The sequence below is a fragment of the Aquila chrysaetos genome, chromosome 12 (assembly GCF_900496995.4).
Source record: "Aquila chrysaetos chrysaetos chromosome 12, bAquChr1.4, whole genome shotgun sequence".
Taxonomy (NCBI): Eukaryota; Metazoa; Chordata; class Aves; order Accipitriformes; family Accipitridae; genus Aquila; species Aquila chrysaetos.
Window position 1 is genome coordinate 20605179 of NC_044015.1, and position 21276 is coordinate 20626454.

A 21276-nucleotide genomic window follows, 5' to 3' on the forward strand; every position below is an offset into this window, starting at 1 on the left:
GAAAGTAATAAAACTACCTGTTATCATAACCCTGGCATTACTACTCAGCATGTACTGTAATCAATATGTGTTACTGAAGATTGTATTATCAGCTATGGGCTTCCATTTTAATAGAATATAGTCTAGTATTTTTTAAGATAAGCAAGGATTATATAGAAAAATCACTGTGTCATCACATGACTTAAAGCTGGCTTTTTTCATGCTGATTATCTAATAGTAAACAGGCTTTCACAACCACAATGCACTGACACGTCAGCCAAGTTTTCACAGTAGTAGACAACAGAGACATATATCATTTTTAGAATAGGTATATCTCTAAACCTGGGGAAGTCTTTCTACTGTTCAGATTGTGTCATAGTAGGAGGGCAGCTGAGGAATGGATATAGTGTTGACTAAGTTTATACTTCACACTTTTTTATACAACTTTGTAGCAAAGATGGCAAATTGTGCTTTCCAATCTGGTTAGCTATAGTTTGATAACATACTTTGAAAGTACCAGAATCCAGGAGGTGAAACTTAGAACCAGATCTTAATGTAACATAAATCAACATAATGCTATTGACTCCAGATCCAGGGGATCTGCTCTCTACAGAAGCCAAGCTTTGATCCTACATTTAGGAATGCCCAGCTTAGTGGTGACAGTGCTTCTAGCTGTGGTAACATTATACTGGATATCAGTATGAGCATCAGCTACAGTTTCCTTCTCATGGTGTTTGTTACTAGTCAAACCTGGACACTTTGCTTCTAAGGATATGTTGGTATAACCCAATGCAATGCCTCTCAGCAGGCTTTATTACCTCCACTGGACACCTTATTAAAGCAGTTATACAGCTTCCAGTACTCAGGTAGCTTAGACATCTTTGCATACCACTTCATTGTGCTGCACTGATCAAGTTTTCTTTACATATATATGTATCACAGCATAAATCAAATTATCCAGATGCCCTGCTGGATTCTGGATAACAATGGCAGTGTTTTTAAAGACAGCCACTCTAGCATTTCTGTGTCTGTTTTTTTTTAAAAAATTTCTGCCTCACCTAGTTTAAGCATCCTAGGACTACCTATACATTCGCTGTAATACAAAAAAAATCCTTCTTTTTTTTTTTTTAATGTAAATAAGTTTTGTTTTCTTGTCCGCCACCGCCCTCCCCCCCAAGTTCCCAACTTTCACATGTAGATCTGATTTATATTGTTTCATATTGATTTATAACTCATCATTCCAGGTACCCTACTAATAGTTTTATTTTCTCTTCCACATGCTTTAGGGTCTGCCTGGCCCACCAGGTGAAAAGGGTGAAAATGGTGATGTGGGGCCAATGGTAAGGCTTCTTCCCCATTGGTCACTCTGGAGGACATAAAGATCATCCGTGTATTATTGTCTTTTCTCTGTAGCTCACAATTTGATAAGCTACTGCTGAATTTGGCACCTGAGTAGGAAACATCTTGTGTAACATAAACTCTCTCTGGGATCTACTTTGCTTCCTCACATCTATCTCCTCATCTTTAATATCAAGATTTATGTAACTTAAGGAAATACCCTGAAGAGTAGGTAGCAAAGCAGATGCTATGTGTGTCTGAGACAGGACAGTGGCAAGCAGGTTCAGGAAAGAAAGAGAAAATGGAGAGACCACTGCACCAGCGAGTTTGGAGCTGCTTTTCTGAAATTCAGGGCATTGTACCTTAGCTTCAGGTAATTGCAGGCCAGAAGATGGTAAACACTATTTGGCTATGTTTACCATGTTTCTCTGGGTGATCTTGAGACTACATTTTCCAACTGTTTCTACTGTTGACAGAATGCCTTCTGGGCTGGTCCTGACTGAAATGCAAGCTATCTACAGTATACATTTGCCTCCAACACCCCATGCCAAGCCTGGATGCTTTATTATTGCCCATCTGTAGGCACCATAGTGCAGAGTACTGTCATGTGGCTGTTACCAGACACATAAGCTACGCCAGGGTCTTTGCACAGTGGAATGGGTATGCAGGTAACCTGAAGGGAAAATACAATGCAGGAAACCAATCCTCAGGAGTCCTAAGCATTAGATCATTTCCAGCTCAGGTACTGTATAACGTAGTCTGGATCCTCTGTCACCTTGTGAATTCATGCAATGGGCAGCAATCTGGCCCTGCTGTTTCTGTAGCACTGCTAAGATTAAAAACCCTTTACAGATTGAGTATATTTTTTTCATTGGCCAAAAAAGCCCCACTGGACTTATGCTTTATGATTGTAACTATATCAAATTGTCTCTTTGATACAGGGTCCACCTGGCCCTCCAGGTCCAAGAGGTCCGCAGGGTCCTAATGGAGCTGATGTAAGAATTAACCTATTTTTTTTCTCTCAGTAATTTAGTAATAAGCACTATATTTGGGATAACTAACATCTTTCATCATTGTAGGGTCCTCAAGGCCCCCCAGGCTCAATCGGCTCTGTTGGAGGTGTTGGTGAAAAGGTGAGTGTTGATAATAACCTCCTAGAAAGAGAAAACATTGGAATAGGAATATGAATATACATTTTGATTCTTCTTCAGAGCTGTATAGATATATTACAGTTCCCAAATATCCTTCATTGACCTAGTAATTTTTAACAGTGATCTAGCTACACTCCTAATGGCTGACTTACCACGGTTGGTCCTTTTATTTCACATCACAAAAATATTTAACAACCAGAGGAAAGAGTTTTGGAGCAGAAGAGGTAGTTTTCAGGTGAAGGAATATGGTTAAAAGTAAGGTTATGGTTATTTCCTTAACTACATAGTTTGATGCCTACAATAACATTATTGGCTTCAAGTGTTTTTCATTTTATACTGGTGTAGCTTAGAATATCATATAGCCCTCCTTCTGCAACATTAAGAATATAAGCTATTATCTAATGTATCAGTGGTAAACATATCTGTGAACTGAGGCAGACCTGAAGCATCAATATGTATCTGTTCCTCATACAGATAGATACAGTTCCAATAAAGTCAAAGGTTTGAGGATGATTTGTGCTAATTGAAAACCTGACTTAAGACTGATGCTGTATGACATTCATTCATCAAAATTATTTTCATTGCTATTTTAAGTTCTCTAGTCAGAAATGTCAGTGGAATACAGGGCGGGGAAAAATGGGCACTGTGGGGAGAAAAATTCTTCCTGTGATGATTAGGGTACTGAGAAAAATGTTTATTATGAGAAGACTACATCCAGGGTAGCACCCATTATATTCACTGCTTTAAAAAAAAACACCTTGTATACTATTGTGGCCCACTGAAGTTCAACAGGAATTTTGCCATTGGTTTCAATCACCTCTTTAATTTTTACTGTTCCATGATCAAATTATATTCCAGTCATTTTGTAAAAACATTGACTTATATTGAACTCCTTACTCCTTTGTTTCTCCCTGTGACTCTTCTGTGTGATTTAGAATCTCTATTTGTGGTAATCAGCCCACCAAATTTAATTCAAGAACATGAAATTCAGACTGTTTATCACCAATTGTCATTTTTATTTCCTCTTGCTTATTTCCCATATTCTCTGCATTCACACAGAGAAGCTTCCAAGTATATTATTTTGGAAGTTTTTATTTATTCTAATTACTTTCCTCCTCCTCAAGTTTTAATACATGCCAGGTTTTTTCCTAGTTAGGATACCTTCCTCCTTAATTTCAATTCCATTTAATGAGTTCTGCAAGCTTAGAAATCATAAAAAGGTTTTTTGTCAGGAAGAGTTCCCACAATAGGAGGACAGTTCATGCTTTTAAACAAAACATGCATTTTCGCTTTTCCTTTTCTTCTCACATATTTTTTCCCCAATGTTTTTCTTATTACATCAGCACGCATCCCTTTCAGGAAAGACATCTCATACTACAGATAGTGCAATGCAGTGCTAATTGTAGAGTGTTGAAAAACATTTTGGTATCCTCCCTGTCACTGTTGGGGAGTGAAATAGATTTGCTCACTTTCATATTTGAATAGTTAGACTAGGAGATATTTTGCCATTAATACCGGGGTTTCAAAGCCCCCTTCTGGCAAATTATAAACAATTTTTGTCACACTTAGTGCCATGAATTTTTAACTAGCTTGTTGTTTCCTCTGCTGTACACACAAAGGCCTAAATGTTCAAAGACATCTGCAGTACAAATGTGCATGTAGCCTTGCATTATTAATGCCTATAGCCTCCATGGAGCAGTCTAGAAGTCCTGAGACTTACACTCGACTAGAACCACTTAAATCCAGCTTCCACCCAGAGATTATTCTCTTTGTTGTGCTTATAATTAAGAAAAAGTGGAAAAACAAAATGTACCAACACATGCTTATCTCTAATTTAATATCAAAGGCCTAACATGCAGATATTCTAAATACCCAGTAAGTTTCTCACGACCTCTCAAAACTGGACCTTAGATGGTTTACATTATGTAAGAATTTACAACACAGACAGGAAACAGAACAAGTAACATTAACCTCACACTTCTCTTCCACAAAGCCTAATAAAATAAATTTGCCTTCCTAATTTAGGTTAATCTGTGATAACTGCACTGAGTACTGTGCCATTCTTCCACCCTTTCTTCCTTTCACAGCATGTGTTAAACTGGCAGAGTCAATAAGTAATGCAAATGAATGTCTGCAGAACCTAAGCAAAGCATTCTTTCTGTAACCTCTCAGAGTTTAGATCTGTTTTACTGTATCAAAGAGTCCGATGTTAGAAAACCACTACAGTCATCTGGGTTTATACTCCTTCCTATTACATAATTCTAAAATAATTTAAAAATAGTACAGTAATAAGGAGTCCAACACAGTAAACAAGTGAAATCAATAGCTTACATGCTTAATCTGTCATTGATTTATACCACAGATGGAAGTGAGAGGACAAAAGCAATTGAGTATTCTGGCCTTAAGTTTAAAAACATGTCTGATAAATTTGTACAGGCATCTTTATGTGTGCATATCATTCTTCTACACACCTGCACGCAGACAATTGCTACGGTACTTAATCAAGATGTGTCTATGACAGTTTATGCTAAATATCTGTCCTAACAAATTACTTGTAATAACTTTACATGACTTCACTGACTGTGATCTCTTCTCATCCTTCTCCATCTCTCTAACATGCTTGTAAATGTAAGCCCTCCCAGGAAATATAGCACAGCTTTAGAATTTCCCTCTTGATTAATTTAGCCCTCCACAGAGACATAATATATATAACACAGTCACATATGCATACCTATGTGAAAAGGGATTGTCTTCTAGAGTGACAACTTTTCTCTTTCTTTTTTCTATTTTGTGAGGATGGCAAAAAGGAGCAAAAGTGTAACTGAATCCTTTTCACAACCCAGTCAGTTGCAAAGTTGCCTCTCATTCTTGCAAAATAAATCACCACGTCGTAGAATTTAACCAAAAGGTGGCAGCCTTCCGTCCACTATCTGTCTGGGCTTTGTATGGACAGTTCTCTACAACCAGTCATAATAAGGAAAACAAAGGACTTTTAAACTACTGTCCTTAGCCTGATAGAAATCATTCTGCTTGCTTAATCGAAGGAGGTTTTCAGATTTAAACATGTCCATGAAATGACATGATTCTTTGTAGTTTAGAAAGTCTGTCTTTGCCTGTTGAAATTCTGTCAGAGGAAGGCTTTGCCTAAGAAAGACCACACTAACTTTTAAAAGATCTGACCTGATAACAAAAGAGGAAAAATATTCCAGAGGTGGAATAAATCTATCATTAGATCATAAAATCTATTTCCCAAAATAATATGAGATATTTTCCATAGAGAAGGTGCACCAGATTTTGAATTAATACCATCCTTACCAAAAGTGCAAAGAAATACAAAGGCAAACAATAACCTACAGATTGGACAGCTTTTAGTAGCTATAAATATGCACTCTATAAATATATATCAGCTACAATTTTCTCTGTCAAAACGTTGTTTAACTCCTTTAACAGCTGTCTAAAACAAGTGTAACCTTTCATAGTACCTAATAGTTGGAATATAAAAATCAGTGTCAGAAAAAAAAAGGACTGCATACAGGGAAGAGTCACATTTCTTAATAGAGCAATGATTTAGAAGTATTAATGTGAGATGACACATTAACAGGTCTCATCTTTCACAGATGCCCTTTAAGGGGAGCATCTTGACATTTTCTAGCCCTTCCAATTTTGTCATCTTCCACACTGCTGCTTATTGGGGAGTTACTATGCCCAGAGCTCATATAGGCTGCCTGCATCTGCCAATTTCAATATGTGTGCTATAGCAGGGACCCCTGAGATCCCAGGAGCACAGTGTTCTCACACTGTCCCCAAATATAGGTCATTATGTCAGAGAAAGACTCTTTTCTCTTGTTGCATGATAGCATAAAATGAAGATGTGTTTGTCAATGGGAAGAGTAAAGAGTGGATTACAAATCAAACGTGAATCATCATAAATTACAGTATCATTTGGCAGAAAGACAGAAAAAGAACTTGCTCTCTGCGAAGCTTAGAAGGGGATTATACTGGCACAAGTGCTTGTCAGGCAAGACTTGGCACAATTAGCGCTCTCATGTCACTCAGTTAGTTAGTCCTGCAATGGGGACACCTGTTGAAAGGGTCTATATTGTGGACTCTGTTAGATTTAATATACCTACTAACTTGAATAACATCAATTTGCTTGCTAATTCCAGACCTCATTCTCTGTTGCTACAAAAATCTAATTTGATTGATAGTAGACATGGACAAAAAAACAATACTAATGATGCTGCAGATTTAGTAAACCCCATGCAAAGGATAAGGAAATGAAGATTATGAATTTTCCTAGAAAACATACTTAATGCTTATTGACCTTAAGTATGCACTAGATTTTTTTTTTTAAACAATGAATGCTGTATCACAGAAGCAAATGAATATTAAAGTACTAAAAGGGATCATTAATTTTTAAGATTACTGCAAGTTTAAGTATGTCTAATAAAACATCCCACAGTTTCTAAAGGCAAACTCACCCTTTAAAAGTGCCCTTTCTAAAGGACATCTTAATATTGCTCCTAAAATTGTGGTTATCTGTTAATTATCCTATTCTGGAATTCAATTGGGTACTCCAATCTTCTTCCATTCATCTGACGTAATATTTACATTGGGCCAAATTCTGGTCCCAGTGAGGTCATCATGCTGCCATTAACTTCTATGACAAAAAAGTTCAGTATCTACACCATAACATTTGTTGAAAATTCGTAGTTTATGATTTATACTTTTATACTGTCCACGTGGAAATGACAGGCATGCGTGTTGTATTAATTGAATTGTCATGGAATGAAGAGTGGCGTGCAGGTCATACAGGATATTAAGGATACACAAATTTATTCCAAACCTGTATTGAGTTCAGTAGAGGGGATTGGGTGAAATGCATTTTCAGCACTGAAGTACTCTTCTTTATAGGCATAATTATTGGCAAGGTTCATTTGGTTTGGAAAAAGAATATATATGAGGGGGAAAAAATCCCCCCATTAGCAGTTACATTGAGAAATCCTTTGGAATAAAAATATATAGTTCTTATCTCAGCACTCCATGACAATCACAAAGCAGACTCTGTTATCCTTTGACAGATCTGTGTGTCTGTGATGCTAATAGCTAAACATTCTACTAACAGAGTAGTTTTCTATAAAGGTTTATTTATCAGACCACTGAGCTAGAAAATAATCAGTCATAACTAAACTTTAAAATTAACAATTGCAAAGACAGTCCTTGAGCTAATGCTGTGTATTAGCTCAAAAAGAGACTGAATTAACTTAAACGTTCATTTAATAATGTATAATCTTTGACTTGCACAGATTCTTTTCATATGGTGTCTCCCTCAAAGCCATCTGCTTTACTAAACAATTTCCATCACCAGTAAATACATAGCGTATACCTTTGTGGCCTGTGGTGAAAGTTTTACTAACTGTTATGCTATTATTTTATCCTTATGTTTTTCTTTATATAATTTTTTATTCTAACAGTAACTATAGCAATAATACCTTCACTGCATTGACATTCATTTCCAATTAGTATTCTGTTACTTGTTGAAACTTGCATCCAGGCAAAATGTATCTTCTAGAGAAAAAAAATATACACAGTCAGTATACTTCTTTGGCTTTTCTGTGACTAGAAAGAAAGATGACAAACAGGAAATTTGCAATATATGCGAAAATAAAGGGGAAGATCTTCCAAAGCCCAAAGGAAAGGTTAGTCTCCCTGACTCACAAAAAGCTTAGTTTGATATATTCTCTCTTAAAATTTCAGATTCCAGTTCTGCAAAACCATATGTAATTCAACCCCTTTTAGGTAGATCCAAGAAAAGACAGTTCTTTTAAGCTGTTCACATGAATAAGCATGAGAAGAATATGTAATAACAGTAACAACAGAAGCAAATTCATAGAAATATTCTCCCTAATGACTCATCAATTTATCCTCACATATTTACAGGGTGAACCTGGAGAAGCTGGTAACCCTGGACCTCCTGGAGAATCTGGAACATCTGTGAGTATTTTGGTTTTGTCTTACTAACTTTTATTACTGTGAACTAAGGTATCTGGTAGTGTTTACTTTAGAAAGCATTTAATCAGATTACTTGTGTATGTTTTCTTTAAATTTTCAGTGAAGAAGTTATACCTTTAAAATGCAATTTGTTTCCATATAATTATAGCCACATCTTGTACTAACAGCTAGAGGACAAAGCTGAAGACTTCCTAAGAGACTACCTATTTTTTTTCCAAAAGTATTAACTTTGACATGTATGTTTTTCTCTCTGAAGACAGTTCATTGATGCAAACTGGGTGCAGATGTTGGCACTTGACCTGAGATTCACAGGTTTTCCAATCTGAGGCTGAGGTCCTAATATCCCATTCACATGCCAGCATTTATTGACAAGTAACATTGCCCAGGTCTGAAAAACAGTTTTGCCATTGTAATAATTTTTTAGCCATTCAATTTCCAGATGGTATTTTTGTGTTCATATGTTTGCTACAGGGTCCAAAAGGTGAAAGGGGAGAAAAAGGTGAGGCTGGTCCACCTGGAGCAGCTGGACCACCAGGTGCTAAAGGACCTCCAGGTGATGATGGGCCTAAGGGTAACCCAGTAAGTGAGCTTAATAATTTTAACACAAAGCACTGTGAAGTACTGCTGAAGTTGTGCTATATACAGAACTGTATTAATTTGCTACATTTGAACTAAATTCATTTTATGCTTCATAAAATATTTGTGATGATTGCTACCTGCTTGTCAATGGATGACACATTCCTTGTTTTTTTCCTGATTTATCTAGGGCCCAGTTGGTTTTCCTGGAGATCCTGGTCCCCCTGGGGAACCTGGTCCAGCTGTAAGTATACTTAAAAAACACTTTTAGGTCCTAGACTTGGTTTGCACTAAATCCTGATTAACCCTGCTTCATCCTTGTCTGGGGATGAGGTCTTGCCTGTAAGCTCTGTTGCTTTTCTGTTCATATATTTCTTAAGGCTTAAAAAAGGTTTAGAAATCTTTAAAAAGTTTTGAAAACTAGCATCCTTAGGAAAATGCTCTGTAGAAAAATAGTGCTCTTATATTCATATATGAAAATATGTTACTGAATTTAGCTGAATTTTCTGTTTTGTTCATTTTCCCATGAATTCTGTAGGGTCAAGATGGCATTGGTGGAGAAAAGGGTGAAGATGGTGATCCTGGTCAACCTGTGAGTTGTTTCTGTCATTTTATTTTAGCTACATGTTCTCTCCTATGCTAAGAAAGTATCTTTTGCTGAATTAGTGGTTTCTATACATTCATGCTCTTAAAAATATTTTCTAAGTGAATGCTTTTTCTATTATACTGAAAAATATCTATTTATTTCCTTGCAGAGATAGAACTGCCTATATTATAGTAACAACCAGAAGCAAGAGCTCAATTTCTTTTAGAAGTAGAAACAAATGATGTGTTAAGGATTTGTGCTGGAGCTGCTGAGGACCACTAAAAATAGAGCAACTCTGAGCATAAGAAAGGAATGCTGCAGCCAAATAGTCTTCATTAGCTGACCTGATGACATGAAGCAAAATCTTGATGTTTCTGCTTTAAGAAAGTTAAGAAGTATCTGAGCAACACCCATATTAAGCATCGAAGTTCTTATATTTCTGTAGATACCCATATTAAAACATCATTATATTAATTTTTTTTATTGGAAAAAGATAGGGTTTCCATTTTGGAAAGTCTCTTTCTAGCTTTGTAAGTTCTGATTATCAGGGAATTATCCTATACAGTGCAGTGCGAAAATAAAAAATGCTAGTACATTGAACATATGGTTGGAAGTAAATTATAAACTGGGGTTTACTTGCAAACTTCAGGAAATTAGTATCTGTATGTCTTAACAGTAAGTACTTTTAGAGTGTTGTGTTCCCGAAGAAAAGCTGTTCGGTAACCCTGAAATATTTGAGTATCGCAGCCTACCAAGATGGAGTAGCCAAATGGCTATCAGTGCACAAAAGATTTTTCAAGACAAAGCCACCCATGGTAGCTAACTCACAGATGTTAGTGAAAAATTTTAGCAAAAGTAACAACTACAGCACCTGAGAAAGCAAGAAACTTCTTAATGGAGTTAAGATAGTAGGCTAAGACCATATGTTACTTCTGTGCAGCCACTTTCGGGTTTGAAACATTTTGTTGCAAAGAGGAAGAGGAAAAAAAAAATGACTGCACTTTGTACAGTAACAAAAGCTGTTAAAAATTTCAAACCACCACCCTAAGAAAGGATTTTTTGAATAAGCAGGTATACTTCTCTCTGTGTATTTATGGTACTTATTTGCTGTCCATTGAAAGGGGCCAACATATTGCAGATGTTTGTTGCATTTAATAAAGATAATAACTTTATACTTTGTTACCACTGAGTGTATCATTTTCCATTGCAGGGTCCACCAGGTCCTTCAGGTGAAGCTGGCCCACCTGGTCCACCTGGAAAAAGAGTAAGTAATTTCTCATTTTCTCTTGTACATATCTCTTTCTGAGACACTATGTTCTAGAGAATTTCAGCTACTTGTTTTCCATGTGGTGACACTCATATATTGATGTTTGAAGTTTCTTTAATGTAATGGGAGAAATGAAAAAATAGAAACAGCAGAGAAAACCCTTTAAGGTGGGTTACATGGAACATAGGAACAAAAATACATAGGGAAGAATGTATTCCTTATCTATAAATGCACTTTTTCTTTTCACCCAAGTGAATTCAGTGTCTGTTGGATTAGTCTGCTAATAGGAGTGAGTGATTATGAGAGTAATACAAGACATCATCCTTAGGCACAGGACTGCTGGCAGGGAGCAGGAAGAATGTGTCTGCTTTGGTGTCCTTAGCCTCTGAAATAAAATAATTTCAATGCAGCTTTTGTGCAAACCTATGTCATCCCCTCTGCATACAAAATTAACAAGCAGACATTTCTGTAACTTATGAAGCCATTCCATTATTTCTAAAGTCTTTGAAGCTTCACAGGCTTTACAAATATAGCTAATCAAAACCAGTAAATAATGTTACACTTACAGAAGTGTAGTAGATGCATCAACCTTTAGGTCTGCTTCAGAGAGAAATTAGATGCAGTTTTTACACTGTAAAAAACAAGGGAGGGGGCATCATTAAACATAAGCTAAGAGCTATTTAACAAAATGTGTTAAATTGCTCTATTTAATAGGCTTGAGTGAACTGACATGCCTAATTAGTTTTATCTATTTTACACAATAATCTATTTGCTCCACCAGCTTGCAAAACACTTATAATACTGTAAATGATTATGGAAGCATTAGCAACCTTATCACTAGAACTGAGATACGGCTCGATTGAATATTAGCAATTAGTATGTTTGTTTGACATCAGATTAGAACTTCCTACTTTATTATATAGAAAGGCAGTAGCTCATTCCAAAGAGATGGGATATATTGCATCTGATTTGTAGCTAGACGAAAAACACTTTAGAAACACAAATACCACATCACCTGTGGTTTGACACATTTCCAATTTAGGGAGAATGTATGGCTAAATATTGCCAAGTAATCCCATTCCTGAATGCTGAAGAAAACATTTTGTAGAATCAGATTCTACATTACTTTAGTACCTGAATGTCTCAAGCTTGTGGAGAGTCTATTGTATTGATGTAATACCAGAGGGAAACAGTGAAGGATTGAAAGCTTCATACTTTGCTGGCAGAATGAACACAAAAAATGCTATTTGCTAGTTTTCATCAGTTGTCTGGTAGAATAAATTTCAGCAAAAAGCCCTAACAAGTGCCCTTTCATCCAGATTAAGAAGGACATACCATTTCAGCAGTAATACTGCTGCCTATGGAGGTGCAGCTCTGGCTATACTACTAGAAAGCCACATTCCACTCTGATTTTTGTTTTTCTGCCTCTGAAACAACAAGCTGGCAGAGCCCAGGTTTCATACTTTTAAATGTAGTCCCTTGAACTCCTCAACTGTACAGTCTCCTTATTTATTGTGTTACTCATTTTCATTCCCCTCTTCCCCTCTATTTTGGAACCAACCTGAACTCAGTTTCACTGCCCAGTCTTCTGAAATTATGTTTATTACCAAGTTGCAGAGTTTTGAGCAATCTGTGTTTAGTATTGCCGGTTACAAAGAGTTTCCCACAGCTTTCCCTGGGAAGCAAATTCTAGTGAAAGACATGGACATAAATACAGTTTTCCCATTGGATCTAAGAGACTTCAGCTACAGATGCATACTTACTAGTGACATTCAACTATCAAGTGAAGGCCAAGAATAAACTATTTTTCCTAGTTATTGATGGATAACAGTAACAGGATTACTACTAGTTGGTGAGATAAGCAAATACCAAAACTGTTTTACTGTGGTGCTCTAAAGTACCAGAGCCTTGCAGACTGAGCAAGGGTCTCAACGGACAAGCAGCATGGTGAATTTCTTTTAAGAAATACCACTTAGGAAGTACATGTCAGAACAATAAGCCTGTTCCAGATTCCTACTCTGAAGAGGTAAAATTGACTAGCATGCTAGTGACCACTTAGCTCACGTCTAAATCAAAATAAAAGGTTAAATCTGTGGATGAAACAAAAATGGATCATTAAAGCATTCACAAAATGTGTATCCTAATTAATATATTACTTTTCAGACCTAACAATTGCTCTTCCAAAAAATATTTTCAGCACTGTCATTCAGAAAGTCCTAATACCACAGATACACTGGTCTCTCCCTTATAAAACTGAAAGTATCTTCAGAACAAAATCCTATGTTCAGATGAATGACTAGATTAAATATATATATTTATAGGCCAAAACAATAATCTATGAAGGGCAAACCTTGTGACATATTTATTGATAAAGTCTCTCAAAGTGATTACATATATTTTGATTTTTTTTTCATTAAATCATAATTAATATTTTACAGATCCTGACTTCTGAAATGATCTGTGTGTGTACCAGATCGGATAAATGCGTGCTCAGAAGGCTTTATACATCTATGTAGTTATGGTGCAAGTAGTCATGTGTGCAAATCTAGCATGGATTTGTGCACATACTGTTTAGAAAATTAGAGCTATGAAATCTATCAAGGGAAACATATAGCCAAAGTGATTTTATCATTAACAAATGGAAGGCCAAATTCTCTAGTTCAATGCAAGAGAGGATCAATGCCCAAAACACCAACTGCTGTTTTAAAAATACATTTTCATTGGATCAGGCTTTCAGGGACTTGTTTAGTATTGACTAAATTCTATTTTTTAATTAAATGATAAAATGCCCTGTCATGAATTTAAAAAAAAAGTAATTCTTTTAAAGAGTATCTTGTCAATGAAGTAAAAGACTATGCTCAATATTTCCTATATACAAGAATACAAATATACCTTGCTTTACTTAGATAGTCAAGACAGGTTTTTATTCCATACAAATTCTATCTTGGTTTATAACTTTTAATAACAGATGATAGTAACGATAAAAATTTAGGATTACATGTTGGAAGTATTTGGGGAAAACATATTTCCCTTGATTTAAAAAAGTTGTCTTATACTTGATAACCGCCCAAAATAGTTCTAAAATAAAAGGAATGTAGTCAGAAGCATTTCCTACTCTTTCTTAGGCAGAAATAGTCAGCTAATGGAATACTGATAGCAGAATGTGAATAAGAGTAGTGTAGAAGTAAAAGCATGTCATAACTGTTATTGAAGTCAAACAGAAATATCATTATGCAATATCAATTGCATAATATGCATTTTATATATATGTATGTTCTTTCATAAATACAGATGGAAAAACTTGAGCAATTAAACTACAATATTTTAATGCTAAAGTTAGCATTCTAGCCAGCCAATGCTAATAGTTTTGTATCATCTTTCTGAAGAATGCTCAGCAGCAGTTAAATACAGTGTTTCCAAAAATTATATTTTTATGTTGTCATCAAACCCTTATGATGCAAATGTGTTGTGGTTTAACCCCAGCCAGCAACTAAACACCACGCAGCCACTCACTCACTCCCCCCCTCACCCAGTGGGATGGGGGAGAAAATCGGGAAAAGTAAAACTCGTGGGTTGAGATAAGAACGGTTTAATAGAACCGTTCTAGAAAAGAAGAAACTAATAATGATAATGATAACACTAATAAAATGACAACAGCAATAATAGAAGGATTGGAATGTACAAATGATGCACAGTGCAATTGCTCACCACCCGCCGACCGACACCCAGTTAGTCCCCGAGCGGCGATCCCCGCCCCCCCGACTTCCCCCAGTTCCTATACTAAATGGGACATCACATGGAATGGAATACCCCGTTGGCCACTTTGGGTCAGCTGCCCTGGCTGTGTCCTGTGCCAACTTCTTGTGCCCCTCCAGCTTTCTCACTGGCTGGGCATGAGAAGCTGAAAAATCCTTGACTTTAGACTAAACACTACTTAGCAACAACTGAAAACATCAGTGTTATCAACATTCTTCGCATACTGAACTCAAAACATAGCACCCTACCAGCTACTAGGAAGACAGTTAACTCTATCGCAGCTGAAGCCAGTACAAAATGAAAGATCTTTTAAAGTAAACTTATACTATTTAAAGAAATCTGTTATAGCTGCTTGAAAAATTGATCAACTTTCCTAGTATTCCTGATTCAACATAGCACACAAGCTTGGTAGGACACATACATTTGTTTCAGTTTGCAGATTTCAGTGCCCTTTTAAGCATCTTGCCAGATCAAGACCTCAGAGGCTAGACACAATGGCTACCACTTCATCAGCTGTCATATTTACTTTACTTTTATAAAAATATCCAGCACAATAGGCTTTTTGGTAGAGGTAGTCCACAGCAGATCGCTGACTTGACTTCTCAGCTACCCAGGACCCAATTCTAGCCTTACCAGTTCTGTTTGATTTGAGAATGGCTGCTCTTCATCAGCACATCATCAAATCCCTTGACACGTTCTCCACTGATGGAAACCAGCCCAGGTTCTTTGGAAAACTTGAGGCATTACATGTATGTACACTACACTCCAAGCTGAACAGACAAGTAGTCTGGTACATCTTTGGGACTAGGAATCCCTTTTCTAATCCTTTTTCCATTACATGCATGTTAAACATTTGTAATATTGCTGTCTGAATTTATCTATGTGCAGAAAAGAGAAGAATGAAATTTGCTAACCTCACAGAAGGATGTGGCTTCTGAAGTTTTCTTAAATGTTCTGGAGACAAAAGCTGCGTTATAAAGTTAACTTTATTGTTGGAGCAATCTAAGACAACCAAGGAGTTCGCAGATTCCTATGGGCTTGTCAGTGAGAGTTCTCAGCTCTACAGCTTTCCTGTTGCTCAGAATAGCATCAGCACTGACCAACAGCATACTGTGTGAAGACTGTGTTTCTGACGAGGTGTAATGTTTTCCAGCTTCTCCTTCTAATGTAGGAGATAGATAAGGGAGTTGTGATCAATGACAAATGGAACATCTCAAAAGGCCTCCTGATCCAAAGCCTGCTTATCTGGACATGTAGATACAAAGACTGAACCACTCTACGTTGTTACTATTATTTTCTGAAACTTAATTCTTCGCACGTACTTTTGGGACTTTTTTTTGTTTTGTTTTGCCACAGAGTACTGGGTAGCATCTCTAGTTTGAATTCATTGATTTCTATCTGATAAATGTTAAAAATAGCATGAGGAAGAGACACCATCAAACAACATTAATTCTTAAAAAAAAAACCATATACAGTCAATAAAAATCAATACATGTAGTACTTCTTGCTTATGTTCCTCAAACTTTCAGTGTGCTAGGCTCTTCAGCTGTTTTCTGCTGTTTGGCTGTTTTCTTTATTAGTCAGTTAGATGTCTAGATCACATACACATAAAGCTCCATATATCAATCTAAAAATGTTAGAATTTAAAGTGCAAGACTAATATACATTTTTGTTCTCAACTGGAGGGCATACTGCCTGCTTTCAATAAAAGAACAGATGTCGATACTGCAGCAAAGCCAGTCTCTAAATTTTGAGAAGCAAAAGTTTATTTGGTTAGTTGCCTTTATATAAAAAGTTGAATGACTTAGAAAAAAAGGAAGTGTTTCTATGAAGGAGATTTCTTCCATTTTGGCTACAGCATCATGCTGCCTCAGCAGGGTGCACACACCACTTAAAAATTAAGCTGATTTTCTCTCTTGATTGCAAACGCACAGAACACCTAACAATACGCCAGGTTCATATCTTAACAGACGGATGAAATGTGGTAATGGTTTTCTGTGCTGGAAATCATGGTTTTAGTCGGATGACAGCTATAAACAACAGTTTAAAATATTTTAATGAAATATGGAAGAGCAGACAAAAATGTCCAACAGGTTCATGTAACAAAAATTGAGGATGTTTGTTTCTGTATGGGTTCTTTTGTCTTCTCATTTCTACATAAAATGTATCAGACAGTATGTCCAAACTTAAAGTGTAATGATCATAAAAATCACCATGGTAGCTGGGGTGGTAAGGGTGGGGAGCCATGCATTAATTTAAAATTATTGTTATTGAGATCTTTTCTGTCAGTTAAAATTTACCAGACACTCCAACAACTCAAGTATAGGAAGGTAAGATAAATAATAATTATCAGTCTTTCTCTGTAGAGAAATTGTAGAAAAATGTAGATTGCATCTATGCCATGCCAGCAATCACAGCCTGTTAGAAAAAGCAGTTCATGTAGCTGCTTTGTGCTTGGTGCAGCATTGGCACTGTTTGATAATAAATGCACGCTCTTTGTTTAGCGATCATGATTCATTGTATTTGTAACTTAGCGATCACAGTGGTTTTAGCCCTGCTAATTCATGTTGCAGCTGCATTTCTAGATTATGCAGAGACCATATTTCTCAAATACAAACTACCACACTCAACCCTTTTCAATTTCTTAGGAAGGGGAGATTATAATCCATATGGGAACTTGAGTGCAAGGAATTTTCAAGCAGTAAAGACAATGGCTATGTAAATTAATTCATGTAAGGGAAAAAAAAGTCCTGTGTCTAAAGTGTTCCTGGGTTTATTTATATACCTGCTCATCATTTTTCTTGTTATCACTGCAAACTGCAATCCACCCAATGAATTACAACCTACACAAAGGGGTATATGCATCAGAGATTATTATTGGAACAGTAGTGATTTGAATTATTCTTCCTGTTTTAAAGTCAGCAATTGGACCACACTGCCCAGGACTTTTTAGCTTCTCTGTATTTTGAAAGCTAAAACTAAGTCCTTTACCACTTACAGCTCTTAAAAATACCAAAGAGAACAACCTGTTGATACCCACAAGTGACCAAAGTCTACTGTGGGTAATTCAATTCATTTTGCATTATGTCTGATGGAAAGCCTGAACTGGAAAAAGCTTAACTTCAGAAGCAAGTGAATTATCTTAATATACTTCTATGTAAATAGTTATAAAATGAGTATAAATTTCCAGGAATTAACTTAAAACCAGTGGAATTGCTCAAGGTATGTGCCAATAGTAGTGGATGGTGAAATACATCAGGCTATAAAAAGTTTTGGTTAAATTCAACTGTAGTATAAAAAATTGCTATTAGGTCAAACTCTGGTCTAAAGCCCTGAGCTCACAGAGCATACCAGTAGATGCTTGACTGGAAGAACAGTTCTTGTCTGTAAAATTAAGAATGTGTTTTAGTGCTTTACTTTTAGGGGCCTTCATTTTTTTGGCTGTTGTTATGTAGTAAAAGCAGTAAATAAATGGAAACGGTTGAATTTTTCTTGTTCCTGATCCTTAGAACATTTTTTTAATTTCTACATAACAAACTGCTTGTTGCATTAATGAACAGATGAGTCTTAGGAAGTAAGTTTTATAGATTCAGAAAATCACCTTGTATTTGATCATGGTCACTTTTCTTTCCTTTTGATTTAAGCTGCTCATTGGTTGGCAAGAAATAGCTACTTGTAATAAAGACATTTCCCAGGCTAAAAATTAACCTTGTAGGAAAACAGTTGGTCTATTATCTTGAGCGCATCTTTTCTAAACTAAGTTTATGTAAGAGAACCATTTTCAGAAGAGTACATTAGATTCTAGATAATTCTTCTGTTCATAACTGAAGCTATGGCTATTAATTCCCTGACCTGAAAATCAGCCTTTGTCTTGGAGGACAAAAATGTCTTTTTATTTTTCACTGAAACCATAAGAAAATGAAAGATGGGTGACATCCGCAATAGGTAGTCACAGTGCTGCCAGATGACTGCAACTCCTGTTTTGTGGCCTTCACCTGAATCTTATCCCATCTGTACATCCTCCTGCAGTACCGAGTTCTATCTTCTTAGTGAAACAGAGCTTTTGTGGAGCAATAGCATGAAACCTGATACCAAGAGCTATTTGTACTCAGTGTTTTTATTTCATTCCTTACAATCTTTAGTCATGCAATTGTTTTTTTTTCCTTTTCATATTTACTGGATAATATTAAGGCATGTATCAATTTTTGGCTGTCCAAATGTAATCAAAAGGCTCACTGAGCCCAATCCTTGCTTAAGAGAATAAAGAAGTATATGCCATTCTGTGCACTGTAGAATGACAGGCCCTTTTGGAATCAGTGGCTAAACTACAGTGAATAGATAGAAGCCAATGCAAAGCAAGTTTAAAACTGTTATTGTATGTGTAAATTAGTATTGTTCTTTTCCTTTTCTATCCTTTTTAATTTTTTCCAAGCTATTTCTTTGTTTTTAACCTCATCATATCAGAGGTGTTAGATGATGTATATTCTTTTAGATATTCTAAAAACCCAGAAAATTTTATGAAGGGAAAAATGGCTGATATGACAGATTGGAATTCTTATCCCGTGAATAAAGTGTCAAGAAGGAAATTTAAAGTTCTTCTGTTAGCATTTACTATTTATTAATACAGTGGAAATTGCACTCTCGGAATTTTTTCACTCGTAATATTTTAGAAAACCGAGATTATGAGCTCAGTCTCCATGTTTTACAGGGACCTCCTGGAGCAACTGGTGCTGAAGGCAGACAAGGTGAAAAAGGTGCAAAGGTAATACATTCAAGATTTTTTTTAGGAGCATGGAAATGTAAACTGTATATAAATTAAAAGTAAATTGCTTATCATGCACTGAGTGCGAAACTTATCAAAGTAATAATAGGTAAACTGTAAAATCCAAATTAAGACCCAGAATTAGTAGCAATACATAATGGAGTACATGGTAGACTCTCACCAGTACAGGCCCAACTTAGTTCACCCCTGCGGAAAAGCAAAATGAGTATGCTTTGCTGGCACCCCATCTTTATGTGAAGCTATCAAAATTTTGTTCAGAAAACCATCCTGTGCAGAACACTATTTTAGAATAGCTTTTGGAAAATGGAGTGAGGAAACTTTGCTCTCACTTTGCAACTTGTATATCCCTACAGTGCCAAGCTTAGTCAGCTCTTCCTCTTTGACGTGTTGCTTATGTTCTTCTTAGGGTGAACCTGGTGCAGAAGGGGCTCCTGGAAAAACGGGTCCAGTTGGTCCACAGGGACCTGCAGGAAAACCTGGCCCAGAGGGTCTCCGGGGCATTCCTGGCCCTGTGGTAAGTAAGTGGAGCATATAATAATAAATGTTGCATTTCTTGTATATCCTCTGGTAAAGCAAACTTTATGTTTTTTCTAGGGAGAACAAGGTCTTCCTGGAGCACCAGGTCAGGATGGCCCTCCTGGGCCTCTGGTGAGTACCCTTCCTTTCAGTGCCAGAACAGAAAAACACCCTTTAAAATATATCATTAATGTGTCTGTGCATTTACAGAACAATGAATGTGGAAGTCAGTTCTTAGCACAAAGTTCTTCTGTGCTGGTAAAATCTGATACTCAACTGCCTGCTAATTTTACTGCTCCACTTTAATAGGCAGCTCTGCTGAACGTTGCTGAGTTATAGCAGGTAAAAAGTGGAATAAGGCAGTATAAAACCAAATCCTTGAAATCCCCTGAATAGAATCGACTTCTGTCCCCACATCAGCAAAGCTTAATACCTTAAATCATTTTGTTTCCTTAGCAGTGGCAAATTTTGTACATCCATTGACTTTAATGACTGCTAGTTTAGGAAAACATTATTCATAGGGTAAAAGTTTAGATCATGTCTATTCCTTAGAGAAAGAAAAAATTAGATCAGAAGGAGGGCCAAAAAGGGACTTCTACCAAAGAAGAAAACATGCTAGTTTTATAAAAATGAACAGCAGCATCATGTCTGTTGTTCATTGTGGCAGTCCCAGGAAATATAATCCATGACCAAAGTGTTTAAAAGGGTCTGAATGAACCAAGCTCCCAGTTTCTAGGGCATCTAGGGCATACCACAGTTCTGCTATGTGTTAATAATATGATTAAAGCAAGGGAAGAAAAGGAAGGCTCCTACATATAATTTCATTTTTCTCTGTCCCTTAGAAAACAATAATGAGCAAATAATGTACTGAGGAAACCTTACACTACAGCTCTTTGTTGTCTTCATTTTAACATTCTAATTTTGTCTAAAGTCTCAGGGATAACATATTGCTTGTAAGTCAGTCAGAGGTTGGGAACAATGAATGAGAAGCTGCAAGGAAAAGGACTACCCTATGCTAAGCCCATAATAAAAACCTCTTCTCCCCAAAGTTTATGATGGGGCCACCACCATAGTTTTTAAATGATGTGCCCAATTTACAAATAAAATGCATGGGGGACAAATCAGACAACTGAAAACTGGTCTCCCCAGTTACAGTTCTGTGCTGAAATCTAAAAGACAATGAACAATTATCCAGCAATAATAAGCATCCCTTTCCCACATGTCAGTCACTAGAAGCCTCCAAATACATCCTCAAAATATCTCTCTTCCAACATTTAAGAAATGAAATATTCAATTCAAACCTGAAGCTGAG

At 36.4% G+C, this 21276-nt stretch overlaps 1 protein-coding gene across 7 annotated transcripts in view; it reads left to right on the forward strand.

Annotated features, from left to right (window-relative positions):
* COL11A1 (collagen type XI alpha 1 chain) overlaps positions 1 to 21276 on the forward strand; it is a 164235-nt gene that overhangs the window by 129955 nt on the left and 13004 nt on the right. For all 7 annotated transcript variants that reach the window (XM_030033746.1, XM_030033747.2, XM_030033748.2 and 4 more), the window contains 11 exons: positions 1266 to 1319; positions 2259 to 2312; positions 2397 to 2450; positions 8409 to 8462; positions 8952 to 9059; positions 9247 to 9300; positions 9595 to 9648; positions 10853 to 10906; positions 19374 to 19427; positions 19855 to 19962; positions 20043 to 20096. In XM_030033746.1, coding sequence (XP_029889606.1) covers positions 1266 to 1319; positions 2259 to 2312; positions 2397 to 2450; positions 8409 to 8462; positions 8952 to 9059; positions 9247 to 9300; positions 9595 to 9648; positions 10853 to 10906; positions 19374 to 19427; positions 19855 to 19962; positions 20043 to 20096 — 702 coding nt within the window. The remainder of the gene's footprint in view (positions 1 to 1265; positions 1320 to 2258; positions 2313 to 2396; positions 2451 to 8408; positions 8463 to 8951; positions 9060 to 9246; positions 9301 to 9594; positions 9649 to 10852; positions 10907 to 19373; positions 19428 to 19854; positions 19963 to 20042; positions 20097 to 21276) is intronic.